Genomic DNA, 15,775 nt, shown 5'->3' with positions numbered 1-15,775 from the left:
GATTTTATTTATTATTGTCACATATTGAGACACAGTGAAAAGTACTATTTTTGCATGCTATCAAGGCAAATCATACCTTAAGTACATCAGGGTAATAACCATTTAGTATTACAGGTATGGACAAGGTGCAGAAAAAGATTGACTTCAAATGAGAGGTCTGTTCAAAAGTCTGATAACAATGGGGAAGAATCTATTGGTACATGTTTTCACACTTTTATATCTTCCCATTGGAAGAAGGTGGAAGAGAATAATGCGGGGGTGGGAGAGGTCTTTGATTATATTGGCTGCTTTCCTGAGGCACCAGCAAGGAGAGGGGAGTGAATAGGAGGAAGGCTGACTTGCATTATGGACTGGGCTACGTTCACAATTCTCTAATTTCTTGGGCAAAGCACTTCCCAAACCACGCTGTGATGCATCCAGATAGGATGCTTTCTACACAGTGTCTGTAAAAATTGGTAAGACTAATTGTGAACATGTGAAATTTCCTTAAACTTCTGAGGAAGTAGTGAAATTGGTGTGCTTTCTTAACTGTAATGTCCACACGCAGTAATATTTGCAGGTGTTACATTATTTGATCCATTTCCCCACTACTTTTAGTTTAAACCTATCTCCACTCGTTAGTACAGTTGGTTCTGCTATAACGTGAATTGGCTTTAATGTGATTGAAGAACTGAGACCATTATTTGTAGAACGTGAATTTTCCTTACCTGTACTGGCTATATTGTGATATCGGCCCATTAGTTTAAATGTTGTGGTTGTTGCGTGAATTTTTCTTAACACAAGATTGCATAGGAACAGGACTACCGCTTTATATCAGAACCGAATGTATGCAGTTTGCAAGAACGCTGGTCCCACCCTGGTTCAGGTATAACCTGTCCCAGTAATGCAACCACTGGTGTTAGAATTAGCTAAATAACGAGAGATTCAGAGTCCTGAGATGTAATGGGATCTGGGTGTACGAGTGCATGAATTAAAAAGGTTGCAGATTCAGCAGGTGCTTGGGAGCGCTAATAGAATGTTAACACTTATTGTCAGGAGAATTGAATGCAAAAGTAGGGAGGTTGTACTTCAGTATCATTGTCACTTGCTAGAGAGTATGACCATCTACCCATGACAGGTTTTCCATAGACTTCCCAGTTGACTCATAAGCTTTGGTCAGATTGATTTAAGGCCATTGTAGAGTGGTTCGTCTTGTTCCTGGCATTTCTCTTGACTGTTGAGCAGTAAAAATCATGTCCATAATTCCATGGTTTGATTGTAAATCCCACTGCCTTTCTTATAGAATTTCTTCAGTGATGGGGAGAATGTGGTAGCTAGGACTTGGGCAGTGATCTCTCAGATGCTGGAAAGTAGGGAAACTCCTTGGTAGTTCCCACTGTCCATTTTGTCTCCTTTCTTGAAGAAGACGACAATGACAATGGCAGCATCCTGGAGATTACTAGGGATTTTTTTCTTTGTCCAAGATTTTCAGCAATGGTTGATGAGATAGAATCATAGATGTACAGCATGGAAACAGACCCTTCGGTCCAACTCGTCCACGCCGACCAAATATCCTAACCTAATCTAGTCCCATTTGCCAGCACTGCCCATATCCCTCTAAACCCTTCCTATTCATATACCCATCCAGATGCTGACAGATAAGCTCTGGTCCTCCATGTTTAAAAACCTCCATTGGTATCCTTTCTATTTCTGTAGGTTTTCCATTTTACATCTCTTTATATGTGCCATGCTAGACAGTGGCCCAAGATCGTCATTGGGAAGTTGGGGAATTTCCTGAAACTTATTCTCATCTACGATTGTATTGTGGTTTAGCATTTTTTGAAGTGCCTTATCTGCCTCTCAAAAGGGTTCCATTCTTAGTCTGCAAAGGTTTGAGGCCAAGGGTGTTAGGTCTTTGTTACCTTGGTGGTATTGAAGAAGCTGGATGTTGTGCTGTCGCCAATGGGTTGCAACTCTTTAGTTTTCCTAGTCCACCATCTATTCTAGATTTCCCTACTACTTTTGTAACTCTGCCTTTGCCTTTTGCTGTTTGATTTCACCTCTTTGCCTTGCTGGTGATGTTGTTTTGGCAGGCATAGGGAACTTGCCTCCTTGTTGCTGAGGTTTTAAATAATTTGGTCATTCTTGTTAAACCAGTCTTGGTGTTTCCTGGTCTTGTAGCATGAAATGATGACTGCCTTCAGCTCTTCCCAGATTGCTTCCACTCTAGCAAAATTAACACTTTTTTTGGAGATTTTGGTGAAGGCATTGTTGGAAGTTTGCAAACTTGCTTGGCTCTTGGAACAGTTCAATGTTGACTTTTTTCTGAACTGTTTCTTCATATTCAACTATTTCTGGTGGCATTTGGGCAGAGAGTGGATGAGTCAGTGGTCTGTCCAGCAGTCATCACTTTGGTAATGAGAGTATCCTTTTGGTCTTGGGATCAAAAAATGGTTGGACACATGGCAGCGGGTTGCTCCAAGAAGTTTTGACTTGTCTTTTTGACAGAACGATGCGATGATGATGACCAGCTGTTGTTTCAGAATTTTTGATAAGAATGAGAATCTACTTTCCAGAATTGAGAGTTGATTTCAACCCTGGCTGTGAAGTCCCCAAGGAGGATAATCTGTCTTCCTTTAATATGAAAGTGAGTATGGTATCCAGGCTGGAGTAAAGGCCTTCTCTGGACTCATCAAGGGTTGGAGCGTAGGCTTTCACAATTGAGTAAGCTGTACGTGGAGAGTCATGAGGCAATTGTTGATGCCAGAGTTTATGTTTGAGTTTGTTTCAGATTATGAATCCAATTCCATGTCTCCCGGGTTAATCCTCTGGTTTTCTCCTTGAGAACAAGGCATAACCACTACCTTCATCTCCTAGCTGCTCTTTTGCCTGTTCTTCGGTCTCTTGCAGGGCAGTGATGTCACTGTTACGGTGCTGGGGTTCACGGGAAGCAAGGATAGTTCTTCATTCCTGATTACTGTTTTGCTTCTTATCTAAGAGAGTGCATGCATACCAAGTTCTGAGATTGGCAGGTAGATCAGTCCAGTCGATGTAGTTTTCCAGCTAAGTTTGTGATGGAACTGAATTTTAGGGCACTGCTTCTAGTTCTTTCCAGATATGGAGCAAGCAGTGCAGAGCCTGAGGAGGGCATTCTATTGTGAAGAAAATTGCTGAAATGCTCACATGTTCCTCTTCCAAGACAGAAATGACCTGAGTCAAACTCCACTAACTACGTGCCAGCCTGAAGCTAGGGTCTTCCAGATCTCTGTCCTATCCCCATCACCCCGCTCCAATTGCTGACGGGCATGTGTTTTTTTTTGTGTGATAGAGAGTAATTTTGTGGGGGGGTTGGTTGCGGGTGCAGGGTTGAATTCCTCTAGGTAAACTTCTTGCAATTTTAATGAATAGCTCGTGAAAAGTCTGGGGTGTTGAAGTGGGTGGCAGGAATATGGAGTCTACAGTCAAGACAAGATCTTATTGAATGGCAAAGCAGTCTTAAAGGGTCAAATGGGTCTACCCTTGCTCTTCATTTGTGTTGGTAAATATGTTCATATCCCTTTTCAATGGGACTGTCAAATTCCAACAGCTCCAGATTCCTGATTGCAGATGGGAAATGCTCAGCCGCATGGATTTTGATGCAACAGAAGTAGGTCGGCGCAACATTGAGGGCTGAAGGGCCTGTACTGCGCTGTTATGTTCTAGAAGTACTTGCCCTCTTTGTGCAAAAGGTGCTTTTGAGTTTGACAAGATGCTGTTTATAGGATTAAGCAAATCCTATAGGGCCCATAAGTTTTAATATAAGAGGTGTAAGCCATTTATTTATTTCCCACGGTAGAAGCAGACTTACAAATGGCTTGGTATATTCAGTGATTATTAGCCTGGATTTTGCAGTCTGCACTTGCTGCCACTTTTGCCTCTGAAACTGAGCAGCTTCTGGAGTTTCCACATGCACAGTTAAAAGTGGAAATCCAGAAGTTGCAATGAGCAATTCCATTTTTCTCAATAGGTGTGCTGATGAATTGTATGCTGCAGAGAATTCAAGATCCCGAAACTGACAAAATAAATTAGTCATGCACTAATATTACAGTTTGAAGAAATAAACTAAAGTGTGCTTTGTTAATGAGGTGTCATGAGATTTTCAATGCCACAACAAGTCATAACTGCTGTTGAGGAGCCTCCTTGGTCCTGGAACTGCAACGTTTAAAAGGTGAAGGGTAATTGTGACCTTGACTTCCTGGTTTGTTGTGAGAGAATTTCTGCTTATACGGATACACAGTCCTTTATCTAAAATCCTTGGGGACAGTTGTTTTTCAGATTCCAGAATAAATGACATTTTCAGTGTAACAAATACACTTAGTGAACAGCCACCCATGTATGACTAGTACGAGCGCTGAGACACACTTGACGCCTGCCAGTGCTTGGCCACATCGCCATGTTACATCTGAGTGAAGTGGGTTGAGTCGGTTTGGAGTTGGGTCACCTGTTCACAGGCCAAACAACCTTGTTATGCAGAAAAAAACTTCACAAAAAAACTTCGGAGCTTTTCAGATTTCAGAATTTTGGATAAAGGACTGTACTGCTTAACAGTACTCAACGTCCACTTGACTTCACTCCATACTCAAACTAACATAAGTAAAGGTTAAATCTTGGCCAACCGATTGATGCATCTTTGTTGGTAGCTTCCTTTGTCAGTTATGAACACCATCACATCACCACTGTTTAACAAATTGAGGCCTTTACTCAGTTCTATTGATATATCTTTATGTAGGCGAACTACAGCTACTCCAGTCTCCAACTCAAATCCACTTTATGTGACTGGATGCTTGTACAAACTCGTAGCTGTTATAGGATTTGTGTATTTTTGAGCCAACATGGTGTAATGCTTACAATGCATCTCTTACCTTTTATGAATCTGAAACATTATTTGTTTAAAAACTGAAACTGATGATTGAAGTAAATCTTAAACAATCCAATGAAAGAAAAATACATTTGGGTGTCAAATACCAAACTGCACTCATGGAATCTATGAAGATATTGAGATCATGTTCTACGTTTTGAATTGGATTTGTCCCTAATAGCAGTAAACACAAATCTGTTGTGAGAAAAGGCTGTGATATGCTCTTTGATTATTCCTGATAATTAAAGTTCTCAGTATTAGGTGATAATTTTTGATTTTGATTGCTCTGGAGCTTTTTTCAAGAGCAGCCAGTCAGTTGTTAAATCTGCGTATCCTAAACAAATATTAGTAGAAGATATCCACTTGCTCATTTTTGATAGGTTTTACAACAAAAAATCTTTCTTTTTCCTTGCAGGTACTCCTACTTTCTTGGATGCTTTGGGAGCTAATGGTACAGCCAATATTCAAAGTTCAGTAACAGGAGTTGCAGGACACAAAAGGAAATTTATTGATGACAGACGGGACCAACCTTTTGATAAGAGACTAAGATTCAGTGTAAGACAAACAGAAAGTGCCTACCGATATCGGGATATTGTTGTCAGGAAACAAGACGGGTTTACGCACATTTTACTTTCCACCAAGTCATCAGAAAATAATTCCTTGAATCCAGAGGTGAGTAACATTTTTATTTTCTTTATTTTTGTTGGAAGAACCACAAATCTGTTCCAAATACTGTTGCTTCCTCATTAAGTTATTTTGTAGCACAGGAGATTTAGTTAATGATTTTGTGTTTTTCACAACAGGATATCCAAAAACATCTTACTAAAATATTTTTGAAGTATAGTCACCGTTGTTAATTTAAGAAATGTAAAAGTCAGTTTGCGCACAGCAAGTTCCCACAAACAGCAATTTGTTTGTGATAAGTGAAGGATAAATATTGATTCTGACAAGGGATAATTCCTCACTTATTTGGAACAGTACCATGGGCAAAAAGGGCCTCAACTTGTCATCACATCCAAAGAAAGTTGCATGCACATTCATTCATGATTATTATGTTTCTAATTATAAGTTTCTGTTAGCTGAGTCTTCCTCATGCAATTAAAATTATGTGAGTAATATGGCAGTTGGATATCCTTTCAAGGGAATGTACAAGTGATGAGGGAAATGCCGTGGTATGCATGAACCCTAAGGATTAGTCTGTCTGGTTTTAGTTTTATGCATCACCTGGAGGTCAAACTATGATATTAAACAGTATTGAAGGAAAAAAAAAGTTCCTTTGAAATATTTAGATGCCTATTTTCTGGTAGGAAATTTTTGGGTTCGGTTGTTGCAGCAGATATTGAATTGTCAAAACTGTAACATCCAAATCTTGTCATTTGTTCTACAGAAACATTCAAATAGCATGTAAACACAAAGTACAAATAGCCCCTTGTTTATCAGGTACTATTGTTTTGATAAGTCCTTTTGATATCCTTTTGAGGAAGGAAATCTGTCATCGTTAGTAGGACTGGCTTACATATAACTCCAGATTTGTAACAGTGTGGTTGCTTCTTCAATGCCATCTGAAATGGCTGAACAAGATCTCTGTTTCAGAAAGTTAGGTTTACGTAGTGAATGGTAGCCTTGCCAATGATGCCCATTAAAGAATGAAGTTTTAATAATTACATCATGGGAAATGAAGATGGTGGGGAATAAATAGTAAAGATAGATGATCAGACATGATCTATTTGAAAGGTGCATCAGATTGAGTGGGCTGAAAGGCTTCTATTTCCTGTGCTCCTAAGTACTTGTGTATTTGTCACAGCTTGATTTATTTTCTGCCTTTTGTTTATATAACTCGTTTACCTCTAAAACATCTCACCACTGCAACTGACCATTCCTTGAATTCTGATTTCTTGACCCTTCCCTTTCCACCTCCTCCACCTTTCTTTCACCCCAGCACTGACTGGATGCCACATCCTAAAGTTTCCCCCTCATTCTCTCTAATTCCTCACCTATTGGTATTGATTTACAAGGATGTTGCATACAGAGCCAAGCACCTGGCCCATATCCCTCCAAACCCTTCCTCTCATATACCCATCCAGATGCCTTTTAAATGTTGCAATTGTACCAGCCTCCACCATTTCCTCTGGCAGCTCATTCCATACACATACCACCCTCTGCGTGAAAAAGTTGCTTCTTAGGTCTCTTTTATATCTTTTCCCCCTCACCCTAAATCTATGTCCTCTAGTCCTGGACTCCCCAACCCCAGGGAAAAGACTTTGCCTATTTATCCTATCCATGCCCCTCATGACCTTATAAACTTCTATAAGTTCACCCCTCAGCCTCTGATGCTCCAGGGAAACAGCCCCAGCCTGTTCAGCCTCTCCCGATAGCTCAAATCCTCCAACCCTGGCAACATCCTTGTAAATCTTTTCTAAACCCTTTCAAGTTTCACAACATCCTTCCGATAGGGAGGAGACCAGAATTGAACGCAATAGTCTAACAGTGGCCTAACCAATGTTCTGTACAGCAGCAATATGACCTCCCACCTCCTGTACTCAATACTCTGACCAATAAAGGAAAGCACATCGAATGCAGTCTTCACTATCCTATCTACTTGCGACTCCACTTTCAAGGAGCTATGAACCTGCACTCCAAGGTCTCTTTGTTCAGCAACACTCCCCACGACCTCACCATTAAGTGTATAAGTCCTGCTAAGATTTGCTTTCCCAGCACCTTGCATTTATCTAAATTAGACTCCATCTGCCACTTCTCAGCCCATTGGCCCATCTGATCAAGATCCCATTGTAATCTGAGATAACCTTCTTCACTGTCCACTACACCTCCAATTTTGGTGTCATCTGCAAATTTATTAACGATCCCTCTTTATGCTCCCATCCAAATCATTTATATAAATGATGAAAACTAGTGGATCCAGCACCGATCCTTGTGGCACACCACTGGTCACAGGCCTCCAGTCTGAAAAGCAACTCTCCACCATCACCCTCTGTCTTCCACCTTTTGAGCCAGTTCTGTATCCAAATAGCTAGTTCTCCCCGTTTTCCATGAGATCTACCCTTGCTAACCAATCTCCCATGAGGAACCTTGTCGAATGCCTTACTGAAATCCATATAGGTAACATCCAATGCTCTGCCCTCCTCAGTCCTCTTCATTACATCAAAATACTCAATCAAGTTCGTGAGCCATGATTTCCCACGCACAAAGTGATATTGACTACCCCTAATCAGTCCTTGACTTTCCAAATATGTATAAATCCTGCCCCTCAACTTGACCACCACTGATGTCTGGCTCACTGGTCTATAGTTCCCTGGCTTGTCCTTACCACCCTTCTTAAACAGTGGCACCACATTAACCAACCTCCAGTCTCTAGCACCTCACCTGTGACTACCGATGATACAAAAGTCTCAGCAAGGGGCCCAGCAATCACTTCCCTACCTTCTGATCAGGTCCTGGGGAATTATCCACTTTTGTGTTTCAAGGCATCCAGCACTTCCCCCTCTGTAATATGGACATTTTTTTAAGATGTCCTCATCTATTTCCCTACATTTTATATAGAGTCATAGAGATGTACAGCATGGAATCTTCCATGTCCTTCTCCACAGTAAACACTGATTCTTGTTTACCAACTCTTGTGACTACACACACGAGCTGTCTTGCTAATCTTTGAGGGGTCCTATTCTCTCCCTAGTTACCCTTTTGTCCTTAATGCATTTATAAAATCTCTTTGGGTTTTCCTTTTAATGCTGTTTGCCAAAGCAAACGCTGTTTCCTGTCCTCTTTTTGCCCTCCTAACTGCCGCCTTAAGTATATTCCTACTGCCTTTGTACACTTCTAAGGACTGAATTGATGTCTCCTGTCTATACTGACATATGCTTCCTTTTTCTTAGTCAAAACTTTAATTTCTCTAGTAATCCAGCTTTCCCTACACCTACCAGCCTTTTCTTTCACCCTAACAGGAACATACTGTCTCTGGACTCCCATTATCTCATTTTTGAAGGCAATAGCATTATGGTGGCTGGCCCTAAAGTGCTCCCCTAGTGACACCTCCAGTCACCTGCCCTGCCTTATTTCCTAAGAGTAGGTCAAGTTTTGCAGAGTGATGGAAGGTGTCATCAACAGTGCTATTGAACAGCACCTGCTTGACAGCAACCTGCTCACTGAAGCCCATTTTGGGTTCCACCAGGGACCATTTGGCTCCTGATATCATTACAGCCTTGCTTCAAACATGGATTAAAGAGCTGAATTCCAGAAGTGAGGTGAGAATGATAGCCCATCACATCAAGGCAGCATTTGACTGAGCGTTCATCAACGAACCCTAGCAAAACTGGAATCACTGAGAATTAGGGGAGGGGCAGAAATTAACTGGTTGGAGTTGTACCTGGCAAGTCGGAAGATGGTTATCATTGTTGGAGGGCAGACATCCCTCTGCAGAAGTTGCTTAGGGTGGTGTCCTCTGCTTAATCATCAGCCCCTTCATCAGTGACCTTCCCTCTGTAGTAAGGTTAGAAGTGGGGATGTTTACTGATGACAGCACATTGTTCAGCACCATTCACAACTCTTCAGATATTCTTGATTAAGTGCAATAAAATCTGGATAGGCTTGGACTGACAAGTGGAAACCCACAAGTGCCAGGCAATGACCACCTTCACAAGAGATAATCTAATTACTGCCCCTTGACATCAGTGGTATTACCATTATTGAATCCTCACTATCAACATCCTGGGGGTTACTATTTACCAGGGACTCTAACATGAACACAGTGGCTTACAAAAGCAGATCAGATGCTAGGAATACCGTGGTGAGTATGTCACCATCCGATTTGCTGAAGTCTCACTGTTATCTACAAGGCACATATCAAAAGGGGTGAGAAGGGAAAGATATAAAAGAGACCTAAGGGGCAACTTTTTCACGCAGAGGGTATGTGTATGGAATGAGCTGCCAGAGGATATGGTGGAGGCTGGTACAATTGCAACATTTAAGAGGCATTTGGATGGGTAAATGAGTAGGAAGAGTTTGGAGGGATATGGGCCGGGTGCTGGCAGGTGGGACTAGATTGGGTTGGGATATCTGGTCGGCATGGACAGGTTGGACCGAAGGGTCTGTTTCCATGCTGTACATCTCTGACTCTATAATACACCCCTCTCGCCTGGACGAGTGCAGCTCCAACAATACAAGAAGCTTTACACCATTCAGGACAAAGCAACCTGCTTGATTGACACAACATCCACTTCCTCTACCACCACTGCTCAGCAGCATGAACCATCTACAGTATGCACTGCAGAAATTTGCCAGTGATCCTTTAGATAGCATCTTGCATCTTCCAAACCCATGATCACTGCCATTTAGAAGGACAAGGACAGCAGATACAAGGGAAGTTGTACCTGCCACACAAGCCACTCACCATGCTAACTTGGAAATATTTTGTTGTTCCTTCACATTTGCTTGGAATTCCCTCCCTAAGGACATTGCAGGTCAAACCTACAGCACACTACAGTAGTTCAAGAAGGTAGGTCACTACCACCTTCTCAAGGGCAATTAGGGATGAGTAATCCTGTAAATGCTTATCAGCCAGAAATACCCATGTCTCACAAGTGAATTTTTTAAAGTCTTGAGACACTGGTTTTTAAATATAATAAAAATTGGATCTTTGGTATTGGATAGGTTATTCATAGTCCAATGTATCTACACCCCATACGTTGCAATTCTTGAAGGCAACTCTCTACTATCACCTTAAGTGTAATTAGAAATGGACAATAAATGCTGCCCCAGCCAGTTTTGCCCACACTTTCTTTTTAAAGAATACACTTAAAATGCATTTTGCATATGCATTGGGTACTTCGGCATATCCTGTCAAATCATCTATTTTTAAATGATATAGCTTTGGGCTTGGTCATAAATTTCCTGATGAGTGTTCCTCTTCTTTTGTTATGGTAAGAGTAGGAGATGCTTGAGGCTATATTTGGAATTTGGGGAGTCTCCACAGAAAATAACTTTGTAAATCCAGGAAAAAGTATCACAAAATTTGTAGCTCTGCATATTGCAGTGTCAGAAGGCTGCAGTCCTTTGCAGGAAATATTTCAACTGAAAGCATGCAATTCTTTTCCACCAGTGAAACAGCACTGTTTGTACCAGTTAGTGTCATCAGTGTCTTGAACTTCTTTCAATTAGTTGCTTTAAGGGATGAGGTACAAGTCTCTTTAGGAAACCAGCAAAACAAGTTTTTAAATGTTGAATGGAATCATCTAAGTGTTTATGCAATTAAAATTTTATGTTGGCTAAATTCAGTTAAGGTTTTTGTATTTTTCACAGGTAATGAAGGAAATGCAAAGTGCCCTGAACACTGCAGCAGCTGATGATAGTAAATTGGTTTTACTGAGTGCTGTAGGAAGTGTCTTTTGTTGTGGTCTTGATTTTATTTATTTCATTCGACGCTTAACAGATGACCGAAAGAGGGAGAGTACAAAAATGACTGAATCCATCAGGTATGTGTTTCTAAGATAAAAACAGAAAATGCTAGACTCAGTCGGCAGTATCTGTGAAGTGTTAATATTTTAGGTTGATTGATCTTCAGTACCGGAAGAAATTACAAATATCTGTAGGTGAAACATCAAAGGATTGGAGGTCTGTGAATATTTTACCATTATGTAAAAGGAGTTGGGGATAGACCAAATAATTATAGGCCAGTCAATCGGATTTCAACATCAAACAAAAGCAGAAATTGTTAGAGAAATTCAGCAGGTCTAGCAGCATCTGTGGAGAGAAACAAAGACCTGTGATCCTTCAGAACTAGAAACAACTAGGAAAGATGATATTTATGCTGATCCTGGGGATGGTGTAAAGGAATGAGTAGATGGGTGGAGAGGGTGTTTAGAGTAAGAAGGATAAACATACAAAGGGATTGTTGATAGTAAGTCAGGAAGAAAATAAATAGTTGGTGTTGAGGACTGAGTTTTTGAGAATGGATTGGATGTTCTGAAAGCAACTCCTTTATGACATTACTGGGCTGTGGGTGTAGGTAATAGACAAGGAAAAGTGTGTTTGTGCTTTGAAATGATCAAACTCCATTATCAACCCATCAATTTAAGTCCTTTAGAGCTGTAAGGTGCTTAAGTGGAAGTTGCGGGGAGTGTTCATCTAGTTTGTGTCAAGCTTCACTGGAGCACAGCAGCAGGCCTGAGACAGAAATGTTGGCATGGATACATGTATTGAAGTGGCAGCCTCTCTCGACCTATCGGCCACTCCTCACTTCCCTCTTTCTCCGCCACCATCACCATAAATACCACCTTTTTCTTAGTTGTTTCTAGATTTGAATTGGGGATACAGGGCTTAAACATCAAGATTTCTCTCCATAGATGCTGCCAGAGCTGCTAAGTTTCTCCCAGTAATTATTGTTTTTGTTTGTTTCAGATCTCCAGCATCTGTAGTTCTTTGTTTTATTTTAGTTTGACCTCTATAATGGGCACATTACCGGAATCTGTACAGGGAGATAGGACTAACTGTTTGGATTAGTCAGCACAGTTTTAAAAGAAGGTAATTGTTTGCTAATATAATTGATTTTTTTTGAGGAACTAATAGAGTTTTGGGCTCTTGACCAGCCTCAATTTTGAGACTGCCAGAAGGGGCTTTGGCGCAAAGCCAACAGGTCATCCTGCTCTGATCCAGAATCTAGGTACTCTTTGTAATTCTAGTCCTGGCCAATGCTGACACTGACACTGGACTACAGAGCTGTCAGACAAACTAACCAACAGTTCCCCGAGGCAGGAATTATGCTTGGGTTGGAGGTGCTGGAATTTCTGTTTCCAGCAAATTAATAATTCCTGGAGAATGAAATGGCTGTGTAGCTTTTGTGATCAATGGAGATACATTTTCTGCTGAATCTTCAGGTGGCAGGGCAGGAGACAGTGCCATCTGAAAAATCCTGTGTACCTGCGCAGATACTAACTGGCAAGGAGTGTTTCTAGTGTTTTCTGCTTTTCTTCAAAAGTTCCTACATCCTTAGTATTTTTTGTAGTGTGTATATACCTTCTGAAAATCCATTGCACGACATTGTCATTGAAGTTGTGTATTTTGCATGTAAAGAAATGTGAAAATCTGGTCAATTAAAACTGTTGGTACATTGGAAATAACTCCATTGATCTGAGGTTTTTGTACTGTATTATGAAACTATTTGATTGATTTAGCGGTCCTTTCAAATTATGGGCAAATTTGGAATTTTAAGAGCTTGATTTAGAATAGCTTTTCTTGGAAAATAGATAATGTATGCCTGAGATCTTTGACAGAATTAGATACCGAATTAACCCAAGGATTGATCTACCCATTTTTGTTTTTTAAAAGTCATCAATATTTTTAAAATCCTAGAGTTTTGAGACATCTGTTGTTAAATATTTTTAAAATTTTGCTCATTTGTGCTTAGGTCAATGGTCTTTAACCCATCCATTTACTAACCAATACACAAATTGGCATATCTGGAAACCATTCAAAGAATGAAGACTTTGTTTTCTTTTTGTTTAGGAGTTTTGTCAATACATTTATTCAGTTTAAGAAACCAATCATAGTAGCTGTGAATGGTCCTGCAATTGGTCTTGGAGCCTCCATATTACCTCTTTGTGATGTGGTGTGGGCTAATGAGAAAGCATGGTTTCAGACTCCCTATACTACTTTCGGACAAACGCCGGATGGATGTTCATCACTAACGTTTCCCAGAATTATGGGGTTAGCTTCGGTAAGTTGCTAATTATTCTACAATCATCAAAAATACTTAGAAGCTTGCAACACTGAGCATTTATGATGTATAGATTTAAAAGAAATAAAAGGATAAAGTAAAATAAAACACTATTCAACCTTTAAATAGGTCTTAAGTGTAGAGTGGAAATTATGGTTAATGTTACCTGAGTTACATTTTGACCCACTTATTCCCTGTATAGCTTTTTAAAATATAATAACCTTTATGGTGGGTAACTGTCACTTTTTTTTATTATTAAATGATATTTTGTCATAACTGTTGGTTTTAAAATCTGAAATTGGCTGAGCTACAGGAAGGATATTATTAAATTGGAGAGTGTACAGAAAAGGTTCCCAAGAATATTGCCAGGTTTGGAGGGTTTGAGTTTGAGAGGCTGGATAAGTTAGATCTTTTTTTTCATTGGCGTGGAGGTGGTTATAGGATGAGCTTTTATAGTGGTTTGTAAAATAATGAGTGGCATAGATAAGGTCAATAGCCAAGGTCTTTTCCCTAGGATAAGGGAATTCAAAACTAGAGGGCATTGGTTTAAGGTGAGTGGTGGGGTGGCGGGGGAGAAACTTAAAAGGGACCTAAAGGGCCCTTTTAACACAAAAGGTGATGCGTGTATGAAATGAGCTGCCAGAGGAGGTGGGTACAATTGACATTTAAAAAGTACATGAAAAGGTTTAGAGGGATATGGGCTAAATGCTGGCAAATAGAATGAGTTGAGTTTAGGAAACCTGGTCAGCATGGATGAATTGGACTGAAGGTTCTATTTCCATGTAATATGACTGAGTGTTAAGAGAAACAATCTATAAGAAATGCCTGAGCATATCTGTTTTTTTACTAGATGCTGCAAACATTTTTGAAAACAGGCAGTGTATCTATAGCCCGTTGTGATTTTAAAATTAGACTCCAACAACTTAGGAAAGATTAAAAACATGTATTATAATAATGGCTTGCATATATGGGACAAATATTTGGAGAGGGAATGGTTCTGGTATTACAACTGGACTATTAATTCAGAAGTCCCAGATAATATTCTGGGGACCCAAGTTTGAATCCCACTATGGCAGATGGTGGAATTTTTAATTCAATAGAAATCTTGAAATTAGGAGTCCATTGAATCCATTGATTGTTGGAAAAACCCATCTAGTTCACTAATGTCCTTTTTGGAAGGAAATTGCCATCCTTAATTTGTCTGGGCTATGTGACTCCAAGCCAAAGCACTGTGGTTGACTCTTAACTGCCCTATGGGTTGTGCAATAAATATTGGCCTAGTCAGTGACACACTCTCATCCTGGTGGATAGTGCTGTTAAGAAGGTATGTTAGGTTTCATTCGTAGTGGGATTGAGTTCCGGAGCCGCAATATCATGCTGCAACTATACAAAACGCTGGCCTCACTTGGAATATAGCATACAGTTCCGGTCCCCATATTCCGGGAAGGATGTGGAAGCATTGGAAAAGGTGCAGAGGAGATTTACCAGGATGTTGCCTGGTCTGGAGGGAAGGTCTTCTGAAGAAAGGCTGAGAGACTTTAACCTGTTCTCATTGGCAAGAAGAAAGCTAAGAGGGGATTTGATAGAGACATTCAAGATGATCAGGGGATTAGATAGGGTAGACCGTGAAAGTCTTTTTCCTAGGGTGATGACGTCAGCTTGTACGAGGGTGCATAACTACAAATTGAGGGGTGATAGATTTAAGACAGATGTCAGAGCCAAGTTCTTTACGCAGAGTGTGGTATGGGCGTGGAATGCCCTACCTTCCACTGCCTTTCACGGAAGAATGTAGTCAACTCAGCCACATTAGGGAGATTTAAACAATCCTTAGATAAGCACATGGATGACTTTGGGATAGTGTAGGGGGACGAGCTGAGAATAATTCACAAGTCGGTGCAACATCGAGGGCTGAAGGACGTGTTCTGCACTGTATTGTTCTATGTTCTAAAGTTTCTGGGTGTCGACCATCCTTCCCCATTTTGGATTCAACTGGCAAATGATTCCACAGTTTTTATCTTCAGTACCCAATATTATCTTGTGTTTTGATCAATTTCTGTATAAAGATTTAACTTCCCGCGAAGCGCTCTCTTTCCCTTTTCAATTGTTTTGCTGGATTGGATCATTAACTAGTATCCCTAATTTTCCTAAAAGTGTTTATGTAGCACATTAGAGTG

At 40.4% G+C, this 15,775-nt stretch overlaps 1 protein-coding gene across 2 annotated transcripts in view; it reads left to right on the top strand.

Annotated features, from left to right (window-relative positions):
• The window catches only part of cdyl (chromodomain protein, Y-like), a 173,765-nt gene that overhangs the window by 152,882 nt on the left and 5,108 nt on the right, over window positions 1-15,775 (top strand). For both annotated transcript variants that reach the window (XM_043719484.2, XM_043719483.2), the window contains exons 3-5: window positions 5,292-5,548; window positions 11,189-11,361; window positions 13,391-13,601. In XM_043719484.2, coding sequence (XP_043575419.1) covers window positions 5,292-5,548; window positions 11,189-11,361; window positions 13,391-13,601 — 641 coding nt within the window. The remainder of the gene's footprint in view (window positions 1-5,291; window positions 5,549-11,188; window positions 11,362-13,390; window positions 13,602-15,775) is intronic.

Source organism: Chiloscyllium plagiosum, unplaced genomic scaffold, assembly GCF_037043375.1.
Source record: "Chiloscyllium plagiosum isolate Xiang-an unplaced genomic scaffold, Cpla_swu_hap1 HiC_scaffold_34, whole genome shotgun sequence".
Lineage (NCBI taxonomy): Eukaryota > Metazoa > Chordata > Chondrichthyes > Orectolobiformes > Hemiscylliidae > Chiloscyllium > Chiloscyllium plagiosum.
This window is presented reverse-complemented; position numbering and strand designations above follow the sequence as displayed.